General features: G+C 44.8%; 1 protein-coding gene across 1 annotated transcript in view; it reads right to left on the minus strand.

Moving 5' to 3' along the window:
- Window positions 1-24827, minus strand: part of LOC115130146 (carboxypeptidase A6-like) — a 49492-nt gene that overhangs the window by 19627 nt on the left and 5038 nt on the right. The window contains exon 2 of the mRNA XM_029660953.2: window positions 8753-8828. Coding sequence (XP_029516813.1) covers window positions 8753-8828 — 76 coding nt within the window. The remainder of the gene's footprint in view (window positions 1-8752; window positions 8829-24827) is intronic.

The raw sequence follows: 24827 nt of genomic DNA on the forward strand, positions 1-24827 counted from the left end.
CAAAAAAAGAAACGTCTTTTCACTGTCAACTGCGTTTATTTTCAGCAAACTTAACATGTGTAAATATTTGTATGAACATAACAAGATCCAACAACTAAAACATAAACTGAACAAGTTCTACAGACATGTGACTAACAGAAATGGAATAATGTGTCCCCGAACAAAGGGGGGTTCAAAATCAAAAGTAACAGTCAGTATCTGGTGTGGCCACCAGCTGCATTAAGTACTGCAGTACATCTCCTCCTCATGGACTGCACCAGATTTGCCAGTTATTGCTGTGAGATGTTACCCCACTCTTCCACCAAGGCACCAGCAAGTTCCCAGACATTTCTGGGGGGAATGGCCCTAGCCCTCACCCTCCGATCCAACAGGTCCCAGATGTGCTCAATGGGATTGAAATCCAGGCTCTTCGCTGGCCATGGCAGAACATTGACATTCCTGTCTTGCAGGGAATCATGCACAGAATAAACAGTATGGCTGGGGGCATTGTCATGCTGGAGGGTCATGTCGGGATGAGCCTGCAGGAAGGGTACCATATGAGGGAGGAGGATGTCTTCCCTGTAACGCACATCGTTGACATTACCTGCAATGACAACAAGCTCAGTCTGATGATGCGGTGACACACTGCCTCAGACCATGATGGACCCTCCACCTCCAAATCGATCCCGCTCCAGAGTACAGGCTTCGGTGTAATGCTCATTCCTTCGACGATAAACACAAATCCGACCATCACCCCTGGTGAGACAAAACCGTGACTCGTCAGTGAAGAGCACTTTTTGCCAGTCCTGTCTGGTCCAGCGATGGAGGGTTTGTGCCCATAGGCGACATTGTTGCCGGTGATGTCTGGTGAGGACCTGCTTTACAACAGGCCTACAAGCCCTCAGTCAAGCATCTCTCAGCCTATTGCGGACAGTCTGAGCACTGATGGCTGGATTGTGCATTCCTGGTGTAACTCGGGCAGTTCTTGTTGCTATCCTGCACCTGTCCCGCAGGTGTGATGTTCGGATGTACCGATCCTGTGCAGGTGTTGAAAAACGTGGTCTGCCACTGCGAGGATGATCAGCTGTCCGTCCTGTCTCCCTGTAGCGCTGTCTTAGGCGTCTCAAAGTAACGGACATTACAATTTAATGCCCTGGCCACATCTGCAGTCCTCAATGCCTCCTTGCAGCATGACTAAGGCACGTTCACGCTGATGAGCAGGGACCCTGGGCATTTTTGTTTTGGTGTTTTTCAGAGTCAGTAGAAAGGCCTCTTTAGTGTCCTAAGTTTTCATAACTGTGACCTTAATTGCCTACAGTCTGTAAGCTGTTAGTGCATGTTCATTAAATGTTTATGGTTCATTGAACAAGCAAGGAAAACAGTGTTTAAACCCTTTACAATGAAGATCTGTGATGTTATTTTTATTTTTACGAGTTATCTTTGAAAGACAGGGTCCTAAAAAAGGAAGTTTTTTTTTTTGCTGAGTTTCTTTGCAGCGCATGTTTTAAAATGCTAACACACTGTTTCCAAACTGTTAAAAACACATTCAAAACAGAACAAAGGCAAATGTTGTGCATTTCTCCAGTAACTAGATTGAAACATATAGAAAATCTCAGCAGAATATTTAATAATTCCAAAAACAAGAGCGGTGGTCTCTGATGAGACAAGGGCCACAATTATTGACCATGTAGTAAACCATGGTCTCTCTTTGCGAGAGGCCGGTTTAAGGGTGAAACCAAATCTGCAGCGTTCAACAGTTGCATCAATAGTATGAATTGTCCGGCAAAACAACAGGTGAGATGTGCATCCTTCAATAATAATTGAACTACTGTACATATTACATTAAAATACAGTATGTTCACATTTTTACATGTACTGACATTTTCAAATATATTGATTTGTGTTTTTCAGTAGGATCTTTGCCTGCCACAGGAGGGAGAGGCAGAATATTATCAGATGGTGTCACGTGTGCTCCCTCTCTGGCCTCTAGGTCACCAGGCTGCTCATTAGGGCGCACAGCTGTCACCAGCTGTACGTGCATAATGACACTCACCTGGAATCCATCACCTCCTTGATTACCTGTCCTTTATATGTCCCTCCCTTTGGTTTCTTCCCCAGGAGTCATTGTTGCTGTTTCATGTCGGTGCGCTGGTTGTTTCTTGGTTTGTTCATTTATTAATGAAATGTATTCATTCCCTGAACCTGCTTCTCAACTCAGCATACATCGTTACAGATGCGCAGGAAATTGCCATTGTTGACATGGTAATTGGCAACAATGCAATAAAACTGCAGGAAATTCAGGACAGAGTGATGGCAGACAATATCATTTTTGGGAATGTGAATACAGTCAGAACAATGACAATTGCCAGAGTCCTAGAGCAACATAAGATAAGGACGAAGCAGTTGTTCCCTTTTGAGAGAAACGATGAACATGTGAAAGAACACCGATATCAATATGTCCAGGTAAGATGTCTGTCCAAAAACCAAACGGGGTACATACACAGCTATGCATAACGTAAAGTGCTGTGGATTTACTGTATTTTAGAGAGTAATGGAGACAAGAGCCAGGCAAACTGTACATGCATTCACCTTTGTGGATGAAGCTGGATCCAATCTGGTAAAAACACACCGCAGGGCAAGAAATGTGATTGGACAGAGCGCAACCGTGGATTTCCCAGGACAGAGGAGCTAACATCACAATGTGTGCAGCACTGTCCAATGATGGTTTGCTGTTACACAAACCACTCATTGGCCCCTACAACACAGAAGCTCTTTTCTGGATGACCTACGTAATCGACTTGTGCCAGCAGAGGAGAGAGGGGCAAGTGAACTCCCTTACCTTCGTTGTTGTGTGGGATAATGTGGCATTCCACCACTCTGCTGCAGTCAGACTGGTTTGCTGCACATCCCAGGATGTCAGTACTATTCTTGCATCCATACTCCCCTGTCCTAAACCCCATAGAGGAGTTTTCCTCTGTGTGGAGGTGGAAGGTTTATGACCACCGTCCACATGACCAGATGTCCTTACTGGACATGAATGTGGGATGTGGAGACACTTCTCCTGAAGACTGCCAGGATGTGGAGACACTTCTCCTGAAGACTGCCAGGATGTGGAGACACTTCTCCTGAAGACTGCCAGGGTTGGACTAGACATTCCAGAAGATATCCACAAGATGCATCACCAGAGAACTTGTAGAAGAACTAGAACCCTCACAGTATAAGTGATTTATACTCTACATGTTTTTTGTTGTAATTATTATTGCAGCCCTGGAATTTCAGGAATTGTTTTTTTGTTTAAACTTTTAATTTTTCACATGTAAATTTCTATATGCAAAGATATAGAAAAAAAATAAAGGCTATTGAAGCAAATGTCTGCATTTGACTCATTCTTGTTACATACTTTAGTACAGTAAATAAAAGGTGTCATTCTTAGTCTAATGAAATAATGATTTATGTGAAAAATCATTCAAATTTCAAAGAGAAGTTCATTTATGTAATGCTCCTTGTTAATGTTTTTAAGGTCAGTGTGTTATGAGTGCCAATGCATGCTTTCTGAGTGAGAATTGTTGCCAGTGTTATGGTCAAACAAGCTTATTTTTAAAGCGTTTTGGTGGTTTGAGTGAGTTTTGGAGGTGAGATTAACTGTTTGGCCAAGATGCAGACTGTGAAGAGTTTTGAAAAAGTGGCTTCAGTATTGACCGATGCTTGTTAGCGATTGAAATAAAAAACAATGCATAGTTTTATGGAAACTGACAAACAATATTCCATGTTTAGATCATGAAAGTATCAGGATAACGAGATCCATTGACACCAATTACTGTGGAACATGAACCAATTGGACTACATTATCTATGGATGTAATATTTCATCATTCTTTATCAGACACTCTATTGTCCCATGTTTTAAGATTTGACATTACTGTACACTCACCGGCCACTTTATTAGGTACACCTATGTAGTACTGGGTAGGACCCCCTTTTGCCTCCACAACAACTTGAATTATTCACGGGTCTGTACGTTAAGAGATGCCCTTCTGCACACCACTGTTTTAAACTGCTGTTATTTGAGCATTTATGGCCTTTCTGTTAGCTTGAATGAGTCTGGACATTTTCCTCTGACCTCTCTCATTAACAAGGGTTTTTTGCCCACAGAACTGCCGCTCACTGAATGTGTTTTGTTTATCGCACCATTCTCTGTAAACTCTAGAGACTGTAGTGCGTAAAAATCCCAGGAGGGCAGCTGTTTCTGAGATGCTGGAACCACGTGTGGCATCAACAATCATACCACGGTTAAAGTTGCTTAGATTACGCATGTTCCCTGTTCTAATGTTTGGTAGAACAACTAAAGCTCTCTACTCTACATATGGAGTTGCAGGCAGACACATGATTCTCTGTTCGAAAAAGCAGGCTATTTTACATTAACATGCAGGTGTACCTAATAAAGTGGCCGGTGAATATGTATGCTGGCCCTTGTAATTGCTTTTCCAATACTGCGGGCAACCATCCAAGTACCGGGACAATGTGGGGCCAACATCACCATGTGTGCTTCAAATATCAGAAGATGGTGTGTTGGGACACCTCTTATAAGATCATATAATGCTGCTCTCCTTGTAACCTTCCTTGATGAGCTAAATCAGGTCTGGAGAGCTGATGGCGTGAACTATGTCATTGTGTGGGATAATGTCAGGTTCCACCATGCTCAACTGTTGCAAGCATGGTTTCAGGCCCATCCACAATTTACCACCCTGTACTTACTCCATACTCTCCTTTCCTTAACCCGATTGAGGAATTGTTCTCCACATGGAGGTGAAAGGTATACACAAACAAGCCACCCTTCTCCAGGCCATGGATGACGCATGCAATGACATCCCGGCAGACCAGTGTCAGGCCTGGATTCGCCCGAAGATTCTTCCCAAGATGTTTGGCTAATGAAAACATCCATTGTGATGTGGATGAGAACCTGTGGCTAAATCCACAAGACAGGGTTGATGGAAGTATAGAAGTACAGTAATCAATTCTTTGTTTTGCTTTTTACAGTAAGCCAGGTGAGGAACACTGCAGATTATGTTTTACTGTAGTTTTTTTCTGTTTTGCTTTGATTCAAAGAAACCTGTTGTGATTTTACTGTATGTCATCAATACATTTCAGATTTTGTTCAATGATTCCACTGTGTCTGTAGTATTCTCTCTACTAGTCCTTTTACAGTGATGTATTTACGTGTAGTACCATAATGAAACATGTATCACATATTTTGTACTACAATATTTAACGATTGAACGAACAACTACACAGTGAAACTATCGGTCTCTTGTGTGTGGGTGATCTAAATGAATGTTCCTATGGTATTTCATGATAAATTAGTTATTTGAACCAATGATTCTGCAAGTGCAAGGTTTCTTTAAAGATATGAATGCACAATGCAATATTTTGAACATTGGACAGCCTGTGTTACAAGTGATGACCATTGTGAGTTTTGTGTCTAGATAAATGACCACAAGGTTCTGAAATCAGTGCCAAAGTGATTGTAAAAAGAATTGCAGCAGTCCAGTCAAGCCATTCCTTCTGCCTCCAACATCCCACACCCTGCTGTTTGTCCCCAGGTTAGCAGCAAAGACTTCTGCCTCCAACACCCCACACCCTGCTGTTTGTCCCCAGGTTAGCAGCAAAGACTTCTGCCTCCAACACCCCACACCCTGCTGTTTGTCCCCAGGTTAGCAGCAAAGACTTCTGCCTCCAACACCCCACACCCTGCTGTTTGTCCCCAGGTTAGCAGCAAAGACTTCTGCCTCCAACATCCCACACCCTGCTGTTTGTCCCCAGGTTAGCAGCAAAGACTTCTGCCTCCAACACCCCACACCCTGCTGTTTGTCCCCATGTTAGCAGCAAAGACTTCTGCCTCCAACATCCCACACCCTGCTGTTTGTCCCCAGGTTAGCAGCAAAGACTTCTGCCTCCAACATCCCACACCCTGCTGTTTGTCCCCAGGTTAGCAGCAAAGACTTCTGCCTCCAACATCCCACACCCTGCTGTTTGTCCCCAGGTTAGCAGCAAAGACTTCTGCCTCCAACATCCCACACCCTGCTGTTTGTCCCCATGTTAGCAGCAAAGACTTCTGCCTCCAACATCCCACACCCTGCTGTTTGTCCCCAGGTTAGCAGCAAAGACTTCTTTCAGCTCCTGCCAACAGATAGCACTGCTGGCTGGAGCTGGTATAACCTATCCTATAGCCAGCTATTAGCAGCCAAATGAACACGTCGACCTTGGACCAGCCATTGATGCTCTCCTTAACCAAGGTTTTATGTAAAGATAATACCAGCCTTGCTCTAAAATTTAACTTTTTTGGGAGCATGAATCAGCGATTCAGTTATTTGCTGTGACGGGAACTGAGCGTCTCATAGTGCCAGCTGGCTCTGGTTTCAGCACGGGAGTAGAATCCTACAGACTTGTACAAACCCCTATTAACAGACCGATTAGTTTAATGGTTAACAGAAAGCCATGCACCCGCTTTGAAGTAACCGGTATAGAATGGCATGGTGTCCTCAGCTTTTCTATGCTACTCCCAGCCAACATAAATGGGTCGGGTCAAAGGCCTCCTTTCCAAGTGGCTAAGAGCACCATTGGTACAGTAAATGTTTCCACATCTTCATCTCTTTGTTGGTCTCACAAATCAAACAGCCCTTTGCCCAAGTATCACTTGTGTACCACTATCAGAGAACATGATTCACTCTTAATGAGGCCCTTGTAGGATCCAAGTTACAGTTTCCTGTAATTGTTTACAGAAAAGGCTCTTATAGAAGCATTCCTTGGCTCCATTAGGAAATAGAACTCCCGTTGATTAGATCCTTTATGATTTGATTGTTTACGCAATTTTATTTGTGGTTATAGGATACCTTTAAATTGAGGGAGTTGTGTTATGGTTCATGGCAATGATGGCATGGAGTTAAGGAAGCTACTGGGCCTACAGTAGTGATTAGTTCAGTCCTGAGACATACAGTAGATATGTCGGCCTCAACACAAGGCAACTAAGGTGAAATTCTATTGGAGTATTTGTGGTTCAGGAGAAGCTAGACAGATCTATCATAAGACATAGCACTCTGTGGTCTCAGTGTCCACAATTCAAAGGGCAACGCACTAAAGGAAACATCTTTCCACTAGTATCTGAATGATGGCACAAACATATTTGGAGTCCAACCATTCTGTCTCTTTGTGGACTGGCACCCGTAGATGTGAATCAACAATTGAATGTATGTAACACTCTTCTCTCTATTTGACCCCAGTCTCTACCTGAAGGTTAAAAGTGTGACTTTGGCATGAGGTCGTCACGGCGGAGCGCGCCTAAACTAATGAAAACACATCTCAGCAGCAGCTGTCCAAACAGTAGCCACCATCTCCAGGCTCTCCTGGTCCACTGGCCCTCCTTAGACAAAGACGCAGGCCAGACCAAGACCAACATGTGGGAACCACCAAATGATGTTCGGTTATTTAGCCATCAGTACAATAAATCACTACTTTTTGGGTCAATTTACTTTCCCCCCCTCTCTGTCCCTCATTCCCTCTTTGAGTTAGTCTTTCAGGTTGTCAGAACAGTTCAGCCCAACCCTGAACCCTAAAAGACTAGGCCAAGGATAACTATAACAGCCCAAACACTTCCCAACAGAACCCAAACAGTCAGACATACCTCAGACACTACCAAATAGCCATATCAGTGATATACTACCCAATACAGGCCAAAACAACTAAAGACAGCCCAACACTGGCAAACACTGTTCAACATAAGCCACCACTGCTCAAAACATGCTACACAAAAAGTGGGACGGCTCTATCTAATGTGAATTTATCAATTCAACACAGTTTTCATATATTAACCTTGACCACCCAGGCAGGTTCCACCTCATTTTCATATTCCACTAATAACATCAGTCCTTCTGCTAGGAGTTTATCTTCAAGGGAAGGAAAGTGCAGGAAGGTTGTCGTTTTTCCTGGCATTGCTGTGTAATTGTTCCCAAATGGGTTTGGGAATGTCACAGGCCACAGGAAACTCCTTCTCGCCTTGTCCAAGGAGCCTGCAGGTTTTTCCAACGGCAACGGTCCATGAACCAGATATCTTTCTTACTTGCATGAACTGCATCATCTGCCTCTCTGTAAAATGTGTCAGAAGAAGAATGTCTAGTACACTGACTACAGTATGATTACTGTGGTTCTCTATTGATGGTAAACAGTGAATGTTTTATCATGGTCTATTGTCCCTTCCTGGTGAAGCTACAGTATTGATTTCTCTCAGCTGTCAGATGGAGACTCAATCTAAACATCTCTCCCCATTATGTAAATATAAAGATACTTCATCTCTCCCTCACACTCTCAGACTGCAGAGCTCATTGAAGTAGAACAGGGGCCTCTTCTTCTCTCATAGAAACAGACATGGTCTGACGGTGGACAGCTCCCTCTCCCAGTCTCCCTGTCTCAGTAAAGATGTTCTATCAAGAGAGATAGAGAGAGAGAAACAGCTCAATCTGCATAACACTGTTGTTCTGACAGAGTAATCTCCCTCGTCTCGTAACTCAAGTTGACACGTCGACTCCGGGAATATGATCATCAGCACTGTGTCATAATCATCAGAGATGATGAGTGGGTTAATTACTGTGTGTGTGTGTGTGTGTGTGTGTGTGTGTGTGTGTGTGTGTGTGTGTGTGTGTGTGTGTGTGTGTGTGTGTGTACGTGTGTTTTTGTGTGAAGAAAGAGAGAGGGTGAGACTATTTAAGACAGGACATCATTACCTTGATGTTTCCCAGGAGTTTCTTGAGCTCCTGAACCTCCCCCTCATTGCTGGGAGTTATCCTGAAGACTTGATCACTGAAGAAGTAGAGGGAAGGAGTTAAGTAACATTTATGCATTTCTTGTATAACTACAACAGTTTTCTTATTTCTTATTTCTTATAAAAGACTGTAAAAACACCTGCAAATCAGCTCCAATTTATTTGCATTTTGGAAATCTATTCCAAACTATTCCCACGCATAATACCAATGTGTGATCGTATACAACAATATATCTGTTTGGGCTTCTTGCGGTCAATTTGCACGCTACAAATGATTTGTAAATTTGTTCAGGCCACCTAATGTATCCTCCGCTACAAAGAAATGACAATTAATTATAATCCCACATAATAATTCACATTTCCTGTTACTGCAGGATTTTTTTCCTGCTGTAGGTGATGGCTCAAATGAAGATCCTATACCTTTACTCACTACCTTGTAGAATCTACCTATCTATCTATACTATGTCTGGAAGTAGACATAATCTGTCCCCTATACTAACCACAGTCAGGAGGATGAAGTTGAGCAAGATTTAAAATGACTAAAAGCACCTCACTCTATGACATTTCTCAGCCATACAGTAGTCAGAGTTAATGCAGCCTCCCTTTTGTACATGACTGGAGAATGACACTTAATTGTGAGAGATGATTCAGCAGGGTTAAGGGAATGGCTGGGTCCTGTTTTAGTGTGACAGAAGGGATGGATGACAGGGTCAAACCAGTGGTGAACAATCCAATCAAATCCAAATGCTTTTGTCACATCCGCAGAATACAACAGGTGTAGGTAGACCTTACAGTTAAATGTGTACTTACAAGCCCTTAACCAACAATGCCGTTTTAAGAAAAATAATAAATAAGTAAGTAAAAGAGAGAAAAAAAAAAGTAAAAAATAGAAAATAAAAGTAACAAATAATTAAACAGCAGCATTAAAATAACAAGGGAGGCGATATACAGGGGGTACCGGTACACAGTCAATGTGGAGGCTATATACAGGGGGTACTGGTACACAGTCAATGTGGAGGCTATATACAGGGGGTACCGGTACACAGTCAATGTGGAGGCTATATACAGGGGGTACTGGTACACAGTCAATGTGGAGGCGATATACAGGGGGTACTGGTACAGAGTCAATGTGGAGGCTATATACAGGGGGTACTGGTACACAGTCAATGTGGAGGCGATATACAGGGGGTACTGGTACACAGTCAATGTGGAGGCGATATACAGGGGGTACTGGTACACAGTCAATGTGGAGGCTATATACAGGGGGTACTGGTACACAGTCAATGTGGAGGCTATATACAGGGGGTACTGGTACAGACTCAATGTGGAGGCTATATACAGGGGGTACTGGTACACAGTCAATGTGGAGGCTATATACAGGGGGTACTGGTACAGACTCAATGTGGAGGCTATATACAGGGGGTACTGGTACACAGTCAATGTGGAGGCTATATACAGGGGGTACTGGTACAGAGTCAATGTGGAGGCTATATACAGGGGGTACTGGTACAGACTCAATGTGGAGGCTATATACAGGGGTACTGGTACAGAGTCAATGTGGAGGCTATATACAGGGGTACTGGTACACAGTCAATGTGGAGGCTATATACAGGGGTACTGGTACAGAGTCAATGTGGAGGCTATATACAGGGGGTACTGGTACAGAGTCAATGTGGAGGCTATATACAGGGGTACTGGTACAGAGTCAATGTGGAGGCTATATACAGGGGGTACTGGTACACAGTCAATGTGGAGGCTATATACAGGGGTACTGGTACAGAGTCAATGTGGAGGCTATATACAGGGGGTACCGGTACACAGTCAATGTGGAGGCTATATACAGGGGGTACTGGTACACAGTCAATGTGGAGGCTATATACAGGGGGTACTGGTACACAGTCAATGTGGAGGCTATATACAGGGGTACTGGTACAGACTCAATGTGGAGGCTATATACAGGGGGTACTGGTACAGAGTCAATGTGGAGGCTATATACAGGGGTACCGGTACACAGTCAATGTGGAGGCTATATACAGGGGGTACTGGTACACAGTCAATGTGGAGGCTATATACAGGGGGTACCGGTACACAGTCAATGTGGAGGCTATATACAGGGGGTACCGGTACACAGTCAATGTGGAGGCTATATACAGGGGGTACTGGTACACAGTCAATGTGGAGGCTATATACAGGGGGTACTGGTACACAGTCAATGTGGAGGCTATATACAGGGGGTACTGGTACAGACTCAATGTGGAGGCTATATACAGGGGGTACTGGTACAGAGTCAATGTGGAGGCTATATACAGGGGGTACTGGTACAGACTCAATGTGGAGGCTATATACAGGGGGTACTGGTACAGAGTCAATGTGGAGGCTATATACAGGGGGTACTGGTACAGAGTCAATGTGGAGGCTATATACAGGGGGTACTGGTACACAGTCAATGTGGAGGCTATATACAGGGGGTACTGGTACAGAGTCAATGTGGAGGCTATATACAGGGGGTACCGGTACACAGTCAATGTGGAGGCTATATACAGGGGTACTGGTACACAGTCAATGTGGAGGCTATATACAGGGGGTACTGGTACACAGTCAATGTGGAGGCTATATACAGGGGGTACTGGTACAGACTCAATGTGGAGGCTATATACAGGGGGTACTGGTACAGAGTCAATGTGGAGGCTATATACAGGGGGTACCGGTACACAGTCAATGTGGAGGCTATATACAGGGGGTACTGGTACACAGTCAATGTGGAGGCTATATACAGGGGGTACCGGTACACAGTCAATGTGGAGGCTATATACAGGGGGTACCGGTACACAGTCAATGTGGAGGCTATATACAGGGGGTACTGGTACACAGTCAATGTGGAGGCTATATACAGGGGGTACCGGTACACAGTCAATGTGGAGGCTATATACAGGGGGTACTGGTACACAGTCAATGTGGAGGCTATATACAGGGGGTACCGGTACACAGTCAATGTGGAGGCTATATACAGGGGTACTGGTACACAGTCAATGTGGAGGCTATATACAGGGGGTACTGGTACACAGTCAATGTGGAGGCTATATACAGGGGTACTGGTACACAGTCAATGTGGAGGCTATATACAGGGGGTACTGGTACAGAGTCAATGTGGAGGCTATATACAGGGGGTACCGGTACACAGTCAATGTGGAGGCTATATACAGGGGGTACTGGTACACAGTCAATGTGGAGGCTATATACAGGGGGTACTGGTACACAGTCAATGTGGAGGCTATATACAGGGGGTACTGGTACACAGTCAATGTGGAGGCTATATACAGGGGGTACTGGTACACAGTCAATGTGGAGGCTATATACAGGGGTACTGGTACACAGTCAATGTGGAGGCTATATACAGGGGTACTGGTACACAGTCAATGTGGAGGCTATATACAGGGGTACTGGTACACAGTCAATGTGGAGGCTATATACAGGGGTACTGGTACAGACTCAATGTGGAGGCTATATACAGGGGTACTGGTACACAGTCAATGTGGAGGCTATATACAGGGGTACTGGTACAGACTCAATGTGGAGGCTATATACAGGGGGTACTGGTACAGACTCAATGTGGAGGCTATATACAGGGGTACTGGTACAGAGTCAATGTGGAGGCTATATACAGGGGTACTGGTACACAGTCAATGTGGAGGCTATATACAGGGGTACTGGTACAGAGTCAATGTGGAGGCTATATACAGGGGTACTGGTACAGAGTCAATGTGGAGGCTATATACAGGGGGTACTGGTACAGAGTCAATGTGGAGGCTATATACAGGGGGTACTGGTACACAGTCAATGTGGAGGCTATATACAGGGGTACTGGTACAGAGTCAATGTGGAGGCTATATACAGGGGTACTGGTACACAGTCAATGTGGAGGCTATATACAGGGGGTACCGGTACACAGTCAATGTGGAGGCTATATACAGGGGTACTGGTACACAGTCAATGTGGAGGCTATATACAGGGGGTACTGGTACACAGTCAATGTGGAGGCTATATACAGGGGTACTGGTACAGACTCAATGTGGAGGCTATATACAGGGGGTACTGGTACAGAGTCAATGTGGAGGCTATATACAGGGGTACTGGTACAGACTCAATGTGGAGGCTATATACAGGGGGTACTGGTACAGAGTCAATGTGGAGGCTATATACAGGGGGTACTGGTACAGAGTCAATGTGGAGGCTATATACAGGGGGTACTGGTACACAGTCAATGTGGAGGCTATATACAGGGGGTACTGGTACAGAGTCAATGTGGAGGCTATATACAGGGGTACCGGTACACAGTCAATGTGGAGGCTATATACAGGGGGTACTGGTACACAGTCAATGTGGAGGCTATATACAGGGGTACTGGTACACAGTCAATGTGGAGGCTATATACAGGGGGTACTGGTACAGACTCAATGTGGAGGCTATATACAGGGGTACTGGTACAGAGTCAATGTGGAGGCTATATACAGGGGGTACCGGTACACAGTCAATGTGGAGGCTATATACAGGGGGTACTGGTACACAGTCAATGTGGAGGCTATATACAGGGGGTACCGGTACACAGTCAATGTGGAGGCTATATACAGGGGGTACCGGTACACAGTCAATGTGGAGGCTATATACAGGGGTACTGGTACACAGTCAATGTGGAGGCTATATACAGGGGTACCGGTACACAGTCAATGTGGAGGCTATATACAGGGGTACTGGTACACAGTCAATGTGGAGGCTATATACAGGGGGTACCGGTACACAGTCAATGTGGAGGCTATATACAGGGGTACTGGTACACAGTCAATGTGGAGGCTATATACAGGGGTACTGGTACACAGTCAATGTGGAGGCTATATACAGGGGGTACTGGTACACAGTCAATGTGGAGGCTATATACAGGGGTACTGGTACAGAGTCAATGTGGAGACTATATACAGGGGTACCGGTACACAGTCAATGTGGAGGCTATATACAGGGGTACTGGTACACAGTCAATGTGGAGGCTATATACAGGGGGTACCGGTACACAGTCAATGTGGAGGCTATATACAGGGGGTACTGGTACACAGTCAATGTGGAGGCTATATACAGGGGTACTGGTACACAGTCAATGTGGAGGCTATATACAGGGGGTACTGGTACACAGTCAATGTGGAGGCTATATACAGGGGTACTGGTACACAGTCAATGTGGAGGCTATATACAGGGGTACTGGTACACAGTCAATGTGGAGGCTATATACAGGGGGTACTGGTACAGAGTCAATGTGGAGGCTATATACAGGGGTACTGGTACAGACTCAATGTGGAGGCTATATACAGGGGGTACTGGTACACAGTCAATGTGGAGGCTATATACAGGGGGTACTGGTACAGACTCAATGTGGAGGCTATATACAGGGGGTACTGGTACAGACTCAATGTGGAGGCTATATACAGGGGGTACTGGTACAGAGTCAATGTGGAGGCTATATACAGGGGGTACTGGTACACAGTCAATGTGGAGGCTATATACAGGGGTACTGGTACAGAGTCAATGTGGAGGCTATATACAGGGGTACTGGTACAGAGTCAATGTGGAGGCTATATACAGGGGTACTGGTACAGAGTCAATGTGGAGGCTATATACAGGGGGTACTGGTACACAGTCAATGTGGAGGCTATATACAGGGGTACTGGTACAGAGTCAATGTGGAGGCTATATACAGGGGGTACCGGTACACAGTCAATGTGGAGGCTATATACAGGGGGTACTGGTACACAGTCAATGTGGAGGCTATATACAGGGGTACTGGTACACAGTCAATGTGGAGGCTATATACAGGGGTACTGGTACAGACTCAATGTGGAGGCTATATACAGGGGGTACTGGTACAGAGTCAATGTGGAGGCTATATACAGGGGGTACCGGTACACAGTCAATGTGGAGGCTATATACAGGGGGTACTGGTACACAGTCAATGTGGAGGCTATATACAGGGGGTACCGGTACACAGTCAATGTGGAGGCTATATACAGGGGGTACCGGTACACAGTCAATGTGGAGGCTATATACAGGGGGTACTGGTACACAGTCAATGTGGAGGCTATATACAGGGGGTACTGGTACACAGTCAATGTGGAGGCTATATACAGGGGTACTGGTACAGACTCAATGTGGAGGCTATATACAGGGGTACTGGTACAGAGTCAATGTGGAGGCTATATACAGGGGTACTGGTACAGACTCAATGTGGAGGCTATATACAGGGGGTACTGGTACAGAGTCAATGTGGAGGCTATATACAGGGGTACTGGTACAGAGTCAATGTGGAGGCTATATACAGGGGTACTGGTACACAGTCAATGTGGAGGCTATATACAGGGGGTACTGGTACAGAGTCAATGTGGAGGCTATATACAGGGGGTACCGGTACACAGTCAATGTGGAGGCTATATACAGGGGTACTGGTACACAGTCAATGTGGAGGCTATATACAGGGGGTACTGGTACACAGTCAATGTGGAGGCTATATACAGGGGGTACTGGTACAGACTCAATGTGGAGGCTATATACAGGGGTACTGGTACAGAGTCAATGTGGAGGCTATATACAGGGGGTACCGGTACACAGTCAATGTGGAGGCTATATACAGGGGGTACTGGTACACAGTCAATGTGGAGGCTATATACAGGGGGTACCGGTACACAGTCAATGTGGAGGCTATATACAGGGGGTACCGGTACACAGTCAATGTGGAGGCTATATACAGGGGTACTGGTACACAGTCAATGTGGAGGCTATATACAGGGGGTACCGGTACACAGTCAATGTGGAGGCTATATACAGGGGGTACTGGTACACAGTCAATGTGGAGGCTATATACAGGGGGTACCGGTACACAGTCAATGTGGAGGCTATATACAGGGGTACTGGTACACAGTCAATGTGGAGGCTATATACAGGGGGTACTGGTACACAGTCAATGTGGAGGCTATATACAGGGGGTACTGGTACACAGTCAATGTGGAGGCTATATACAGGGGGTACTGGTACAGAGTCAATGTGGAGACTATATACAGGGGGTACCGGTACACAGTCAATGTGGAGGCTATATACAGGGGGTACTGGTACACAGTCAATGTGGAGGCTATATACAGGGGGTACCGGTACACAGTCAATGTGGAGGCTATATACAGGGGGTACTGGTACACAGTCAATGTGGAGGCTATATACAGGGGGTACTGGTACACAGTCAATGTGGAGGCTATATACAGGGGGTACTGGTACACAGTCAATGTGGAGGCTATATACAGGGGGTACTGGTACACAGTCAATGTGGAGGCTATATACAGGGGTACTGGTACACAGTCAATGTGGAGGCTATATACAGGGGTACTGGTACACAGTCAATGTGGAGGCTATATACAGGGGTACTGGTACACAGTCAATGTGGAGGCTATATACAGGGGGTACTGGTACACAGTCAATGTGGAGGCTATATACAGGGGGTACTGGTACACAGTCAATGTGGAGGCTATATACAGGGGTACTGGTACACAGTCAATGTGGAGGCTATATACAGGGGGTACTGGTACACAGTCAATGTGGAGGCTATATACAGGGGGTACTGGTACAGACTCAATGTGGAGGCTATATACAGGGGGTACTGGTACAGACTCAATGTGGAGGCTATATACAGGGGGTACTGGTACAGACTCAATGTGGAGGCTATATACAGGGGGTACTGGTACACAGTCAATGTGGAGGCTATATACAGGGGGTACTGGTACACAGTCAATGTGGAGGCTATATACAGGGGTACTGGTACACAGTCAATGTGGAGGCTATATACAGGGGTACTGGTACACAGTCAATGTAGAGGTTATATACAGGGGGTACCGGTACAGAGTCAATGTGGAGGCTATATACAGGGGGTACTGGTACACAGTCAATGTAGAGGTTATATACAGGGGGTACCGGTACAGAGTCAATGTGGAGGCTATATACAGGGGGTACTGGTACACAGTCAATGTAGAGGTTATATACAGGGGGTACCGGTACAGAGTCAATGTGGAGGCTATATACAGGGGGTACTGGTACAGAGTCAATGTGGAGGCTATATACAGGGGGTACTGGTACACAGTCAATGTGGAGGCTATATACAGGGGGTACTGGTACACAGTCAATGTGGAGGCTATATACAGGGGGTACTGGTACACAGTCAATGTAGAGGTTATATACAGGGGGTACCGGTACAGAGTCAATGTGGAGGCTATATACAGGGGGTACTGGTACAGAGTCAATGTGGAGGCTATATACAGGGGTACTGGTACACAGTCAATGTGGAGGCTATATACAGGGGTACTGGTACACAGTCAATGTAGAGGTTATATACAGGGGGTACCGGTACAGAGTCAATGTGGAGGCTATATACAGGGGGTACTGGTACAGAGTCAATGTGGAGGCTATATACAGGGGGTACTGGTACACAGTCAATGTGGAGGCTATATACAGGGGGTACTGGTACACAGTCAATGTGGAGGCTATATACAGGGGGTACTGGTACACAGTCAATGTGGAGGCTATATACAGGGGGTACTGGTACAGACTCAATGTGGAGGCTATATACAGGGGGTACTGGTACACAGTCAATGTGGAGGCTATATACAGGGGGTACTGGTACAGAGTCAATGTGCGGGGGCACCTGTTAGTCGAGGTAATTGAGGAAATATGTACATGTAGGTAGAGTTCAAATGACTATGCATAGATAATAAACAGAGAGTAGCAGAATAAAGGGGGGGGCAGTGAAAATAGTCTGGGTAGCCCTTTGATTAGCTGTTCAGGAGTCTTATGGCTTGGGGGTAGAAGCTGTTAAGAAGCCTTTACGAACCTAGACTTGGAGCTCCGGTACCGCTTGCCTTGCGGTAGCAGAGAGAACAGTCTATGACTAGGGTGGCTGGAGTCTTTCACAATTTTTAGGGCCTTTTTCTGACACCGACTGTTATAGAGGTCCTGGATGGCAGGAAGCTTGGCCCCAGTGATGTACTGGGCCGTACGCACCATCCTCTGTAGCGCCTTGCGTTCGTAGGCCGAGGAATATTGCTGACAGATAGTGCAGTGCTCCAGCGTTTTGTGTTACACACACAGGTGATGGGACATAGGTTTGTTATTACAACACATTATTACATTGAGACACATGGGAATCAGGAGTCTTAAATAACATGAACCTATATTAAAACATAATATACTAGCCTAAATATACACTGACAAAAGCACAGATCACAGCATACTACACGTCGCGGAGGGACGTATATTTTGGGGGGAGAATGACTGTGAGAACGTTATCTCTGGTAACTTTTTTAAAGGATATCCTACTGAAAATAAAATGATGCTGACATTAAAATATAATTCCCCCCTCCAGAAACGAGCCCAGTAACATATTGGTCCATAATATCAGGCAAGTGTGCTATTTAGCAATACTCATCACCTGATGTGGCCCAGCAGCTTAGTGGCTGGGAATAAATAGGCTGAGGGCAGCCCATCTGCATTTACCTCACTGGGCTAATCATTAGCTAGATAGGCTATCTTGTTGCTAGTTACAGTGTAGCAGCATAATGATGACTTGATTGTCCCCCCCAAAAAAACATTCCCCTGTGAATATAATATAAGCCTACCTGTTACACGTAACTCAGGTTACATTTCAATGCCATTGGAGCCCGCTAACGCGCTTAAACCAATGCCGCTGCTAGAACTAAAATGGATTTGATTTGAGAAATAACTGTAGCTTAGTAGAAAGCTAGAAAGCTCAGTGATCCTCATCTTATAACAGTGGCCATCAAAAGTGTGTTTCCCGCGACTGCATTAAGAATGCTGAATGGCTACAATGACTGGGCATCACAGGAGGTTGGTGGCACCTTAATTGGGGAGGACGGGCTCATGGTAATGGCTGGAGCGGAATGGGTGGAATGGTATCAAATACATCACACACATTGTTTTTATGTGTTTGATGCCATTCCATTCGCGCCGTTCCGGCCATTATTATGTGCCGTCCTCCCCTCAGCAGCCTCCTGTACTGGGCGTGCATATTTCTCTCCCTGTGCGGCACTGGCAATTTGAATGCTCCTTGAGAGGAATATTATTTTCTTGCATAGAATGCGACAGGATGAACAATTGGTAAACTATTCTACTATAGGGTTGTCTGATTTTTCTGTTGCTTAGCCTACTCGTGTTGTTGGCTGTGGGAAATTGAATGTGGACAACAATATTTCATTAGATAAATCAAATAGGCTAACGAAAGGTAACGGGTCTCAGCTCCACCCGGCTCTCATTTGGGCTAGAGACAAGCGGTTTGGGCTAGAGACAAGCGGTTTGGGCTAGAGACAAGTGGTTTGGGCTAGAGACAAGTGGTTTGGGCTAGAGACAAACGGTTTGGGCTAGAGACAAACTGTTTGGGCTAGAGACAAGCGGTTTGGGCTAGAGACAAGCGGTTTGGGCTAGAGACAAGCGGTTTGGGCTAGAGACAAGCGGTTTGGCCTAGAGACAAACGGTTTGGCCTAGAGACAAACGGTTTGGCCTAGAGACAAACGGTTTGGGCTAGAGACAAGCGGTTTGGGCTAGAGACAAGCGGTTTGGGCTAGAGACAAGCGGTTTGGGCTAGAGACAAAAGGTTTTGGCTAGAGACAAGCGGTTTGGGCTAGAGACAAGCGGTTTGGGCTAGAGACAAGCGGTTTGGGCTACAGACAAGCGGTTTGGGCTACAGACAAGCGGTTTGGGCTAGAGACAAGCGATTTGGGCTAGAGACAAGCGGTTTGGGCTAGAGACAAACGGTTTTGGCTAGAGACAAGCGGTTTGGGCTAGAGACAAGCGGTTTGGGCTAGAGACAAGCGGTTTGGGCTAGAGACAAGCAGTTTTCTGAAATGTGAAGTGTAACCATAATGGTCAGGGAGATGTGCTCTATAATAGGCCCTACTCACAGGCTGTGGTAGGCTACAGCGAAGCCTAATCAGACTTGCCCGTGCTCCGTGGTTCTCACAGGTGAGGTCAGGTGCAAAGGAAAGTGAACACTTCAGTGAAAAGAGGCATTTACAAAGTGCTATGTGGAAGGGGAATTTGATATTTCAAAGCGGCCTCCTACTGGTCAGATTTTTGCTACTAATTTACCAATCACATCATCTTTCGTTTTGTATTCCCATTGTGATTTGTCCCTGAACCCATAGGAGACCATTTTGAAATATATTTTAAAAATCCTTAAATTTTCACGTTGGTAACACCTGAAGGCAGAAACATGTTTTTTTGTTATTTTTAAATTTTGAACTAATTAAGAAGCACTTTGATCAACGTCCACTGTCTTCCAAGAGTTGCTGAAATTTCTCTTCACTCTCACAGGTGAGGTGAAATAATACAATGTATCGACTTAGCTTGCAATGTGCCCCATTCAAATATATAATTAACAGCCGAAGCGCACTGGACTAGTCCATTCAGAGATGCTAACTACATTTAGCATCTATTCATGAAGGTATCTTCTGGCGCTTTGGTCTGAATGTTAACACGCATCATTTGCGGTATGGTTTTAGATACCATAGAAGCGTATCTTTCATAGCTAGAAATGCGTGCTCCAAACACCTATGTGTAAGCGTAACTGGGGAGGAAGTGTCGCAGAAGTGTAGTTCGTCGGCTGGAAGGATCTGTGCAAATCTGCTAAGTGCATCTTTTTTATTAGAAAGATTCTTTCTCGCTGATATGAAAGATAAGTTCCATATGTTTCGGAAACAGAGCGTCGGGATTGTAGTTCACGTGGTCCCACCGGTACGCGGTGCTTAAAGCTGAGAACCCTTGGGATAAAGCAGAATGTATTGTTTAATACCTTGGTGTTAAAGCCTTGGGTTCTCCAGAGAAAGCACTGGACATGAATCAATTATACATCTTTGTTTGCTCTCAACATTTTCTTTGCCATAATGTATTATCTGGGTGACTATTTCTCTAGGCGAACTGATGCTAAATCCAAATGTCAGGTCGGAGAGCATGCATCACAATTTTGAGCCCTGACCTTGACTATGAAACATATTGGTGAAAATTATTTTAAAAATCCATACCACATTATTAGACACAGTTGCAAATAACATCAATGAAATGACTGTGAAGCCCTGGCAATTCATTTCAGGTGAAAACCTGGGAAACAGAGGAATGAAATACACTTCATTTCACTGGGATGTTCCATGGGGGCTAGTAGTCATTCCTCGTTCTCACCTGTTTAACTCTGCTTCTGAGTCTCCTGTATTCATAGGCTATAAAGGCAATCCCTAGACACACTGGAAATACATTTACACTAAAGATACCATCATAAAGACAACATAAGAAGGAAAAACTACTCCACTTGTGTTTGGTTAACTAAAGCCATCTCTACCACCTAAGCTATCTGGTTTCAGTGGTCTGGCTTTCCTATTTCTCCATACAGCAAATCAACTCCGCCGCCAGATTCACACTGTGCTGCAAAGCTTTGCTTAAGCTTTTGTCAAATTTTCAGTGGAAATTGTTAAAAGTAATCCTTGTTTAACGCAGCATTACATTCAAAACATTCATTTTGTTTGTAGACATCTTTCACCACACAACCATTGATCAAAAATATAAGTTCACTGTGAAATATAATGATTAAATTGGTGCAATCACTTAAGCACAACATAATGATACCTGCTCAATGTAGTTATTTTAGCAACCAGTTAGTCCAATAGTAAAACAAAGTTATGATACATGTTAAAAATTTAATTTGCACTACATTACAGTTTTTTCACATTAGGTACTACACTTGCACTATCCATTAAAATTGACTGAACATAACATTTCCATCATTTCTATCCCATGTGTGATCAAAGGTGTGATCATTGAAGAAACCTTTCACAACGCAATCAAATGGAAGAAATGAAAGAAACCATGTTTAGCAGGCAGTAGGTTGCATAAAGCCTGTCTTGAGCATTTGTCTATAATGTAGGTTGTCATCGAAATCTCAGTAAATATCCTCATTGTTCATGTACCTGGAGAAAAACCTTTTGACATGTTGAATCCAAGCCCACTGGCCACGCCATGTTGTTTCAGCATGGACATTTTGATAATATTTGGTTGAGACGTTGATCAATGAGATGTCAACCTTTATTCACCTTCTCAAAAAGGACAGCCAGAAGTTTGTGCTTTCAACCATCTAAAAGCACAACCAAATTCCAGTGGAAAAACAATGTATGATTTTTGGTTTAGTTGTCATCTAAATGTGTTATCACTGAGTTTTCAACCGTTTAAAAGCACAACAAAGTTCAAATGGGAATACATTGTCACCTTAGACCGCTGCACCACTGAGATGCAGTACCTTAGACCGCTGCACCACTGAGATGCAGTACCTTAGACCGCTGCACCACTGAGATGCAGTACCTTAGACCGTTGCACCACTGAGATGCAGTACCTTAGACCATTGCACCACTGAGATGCTGTACCTTAGACCGCTGCACCACTGAGATGCAGTACCTTAGACCGCTGCACCACTGAGATGCAGTAACTTAGAGACCGCTGCACCACTGAGATGCAGTACCTTAGACCGCTGCACCACTGAGATGCAGTACCTTAGACCGCTGCACCACGGAGATGCAGTACCTTAGACCATTGCACCACTGAGATGCTGTACCTTAGACCGCTGCACCACTGAGATGCAGTACCTTAGACCGCTGCACCACTGAGATGCAGTAACTTAGACCGCTGCACCACTGAGATGCAGTACCTTAGACCGCTGCACCACTGAGATGCAGTACCTTAGACTGCTGCACCACGGAGATGCAGTACCTTAGACCGTTGCACCACTGAGATGCAGTACCTTAGACCGCTGCACCACTGAGATGCAGTACCTTAGACCGTTGCACCACTGAGATGCAGTACCTTAGACCGCTGCACCACTGAGATACAATACCTTAGACCGTTGCACCACTGAGTTGCAGTACCTTATACCGTTGCACCACTGAGATGCAGTACCTTAGACCGCTGCACCACTGAGATGCAGTAACTTAGACCGCTGCACCACTGAGATGCAGTACCTTAGACCGCTGCACCACTGAGATGCAGTACCTTAGACCGTTGCACCACTGAGATGCAGTACCTTAGACCGCTGCACCACTGAGATGCAGTACCTTAGACCGTTGCACCACTGAGATGCAGTACCTTAGACCGCTGCACCACTGAGATACAGTACCTTAGACCGTTGCACCACTGAGTTGCAGTACCTTATACCGTTGCACCACTGAGATGCAGTACCTTAGACCGCTGCACCACTGAGTTGCAGTACCTTAGACCGTTGCACCACTGAGTTGCAGTACCTTAGACCGTTGCACCACTGAGATGCAGTACCTTAGACCGCTGCACCACTGAGATGCAGTACCTTAGACCGTTGCACCACTGAGTTGCAGTACCTTAGACCGCTGCACCACTGAGATGCAGTACCTTAGACCGCTGCGCCACTCGGGAGCCCATACAGCATATCTAATGCTATAGATTCATCTGAGCCACTGGCTTAATCCTATTCTTTAACTTTTATTGTTGGTTTCGTTGGAGACATGAATCTAACATAGAATTTGTTAACTTGTCGACAAGTTAATAGGCTGATATTTATTATGTTTGATTGTCAACGCAAGCAAATATCAACATTTCAAGGAGATGTATATTTTGTACCATTGACTTAGTCTGGCTTTAATTCCAGTTTGTCTACAAATAAATCATTAATATGTTGGATTCACATCTCCATCTCAACCAAAAACCTAAGTTAAGAAATAGGAATCAAATCAAATCAAACTTGATCTAAAGCTGGGGTTTCTAAACTTTTCCTTCAGGCCCCCTACCAGCATTGGAGAACATCCCGCGCCAACTTTCTATAACTTGTTTAAAAAATAGCAATATTTGGGAGATGATTTCCTTTTCAAATAACTGAAAGTGAGATGTTGTAATCTGAATAAAGGGAAAAGGGCCATTCTTGAACATAAGGTGAGACATTCTTACTAATTTACGAGAGAACCAATGTGGATTTAAGTATAACTATCATGACACAAGGCAAGACCCAGATACAGGCACAGGAGGCAGATGGTTGGAGTCTTACAATGTTTATAAATCCAAAAGGAGTAGGCAAGAGAAATGTCATGGACAGGTAAAAGGTCAAAACCAGATCAGAGTCCAGGAGGTACAGAGTGGCAGAAAGGCTCGTGGTCACGGCAGGCAGAATGGGCAAAGAGAGAAAAAGTATTTAGTCAGCCACCAATTGTGCAAATTCTCCCACTTAAAAAGATGAGAGAGGCCTGTAATTTTCATCATATATACACTTCAACTATGACAGACAAAATGAGGGGAAAAAATCCAGAAAATCACATTGTAGGATTTTTAATTAATTTATTTGCAAATAATGGTGGAAAATAAGTATTTGGTCAATAACAAAAGTTTATCTCAATACTTTGTTTTCTACCCTTTGTTGGCAATGACAGAGGTCAAACGTTTTCTGTAAGTCTTCACAAGGTTTTTACACACTGTTTCTGGTATTTTGGCCCATTCCTCCATGCAGATCTCCTCTAGAGCAGTGATGTTTTGGGGCTGTTGCTGGGCAACACAGACTTTCAACTCCCTCCAAAGATTTTCTATGGGGTTGAGATCTGGAGACTGGCTAGGCCACTCCAGGACCTTGAAATGCTTCTTACGAAGCCACTCCTTCGTTGCCTGTGCGGTGTGTTTGGGATCATTGTCATGCTGAAAGACCCAGCCACGTTTCATCTTCAATGCCCTTGCTGATGGAAGGAGGTTTTCACTCAAAATCTCACGATAAATGGACCCATTCATTCTTTCCTTTACACGGATCAGTCGTCCTGGACCCTTTGCAGAAAAACAGCCCCGAAGCATGATGTTTCCACCCCCATGCTTCACAGTAGGTATGGTGTTCTTTGGATGCAACTCAGCATTCTTTGTCCTCCAAACACGACGAGTTGAGTTTTTACCAAAAAGTTTTATTT

This window comes from Oncorhynchus nerka, linkage group LG6, assembly GCF_034236695.1.
Source record: "Oncorhynchus nerka isolate Pitt River linkage group LG6, Oner_Uvic_2.0, whole genome shotgun sequence".
Taxonomy (NCBI): Eukaryota; Metazoa; Chordata; class Actinopteri; order Salmoniformes; family Salmonidae; genus Oncorhynchus; species Oncorhynchus nerka.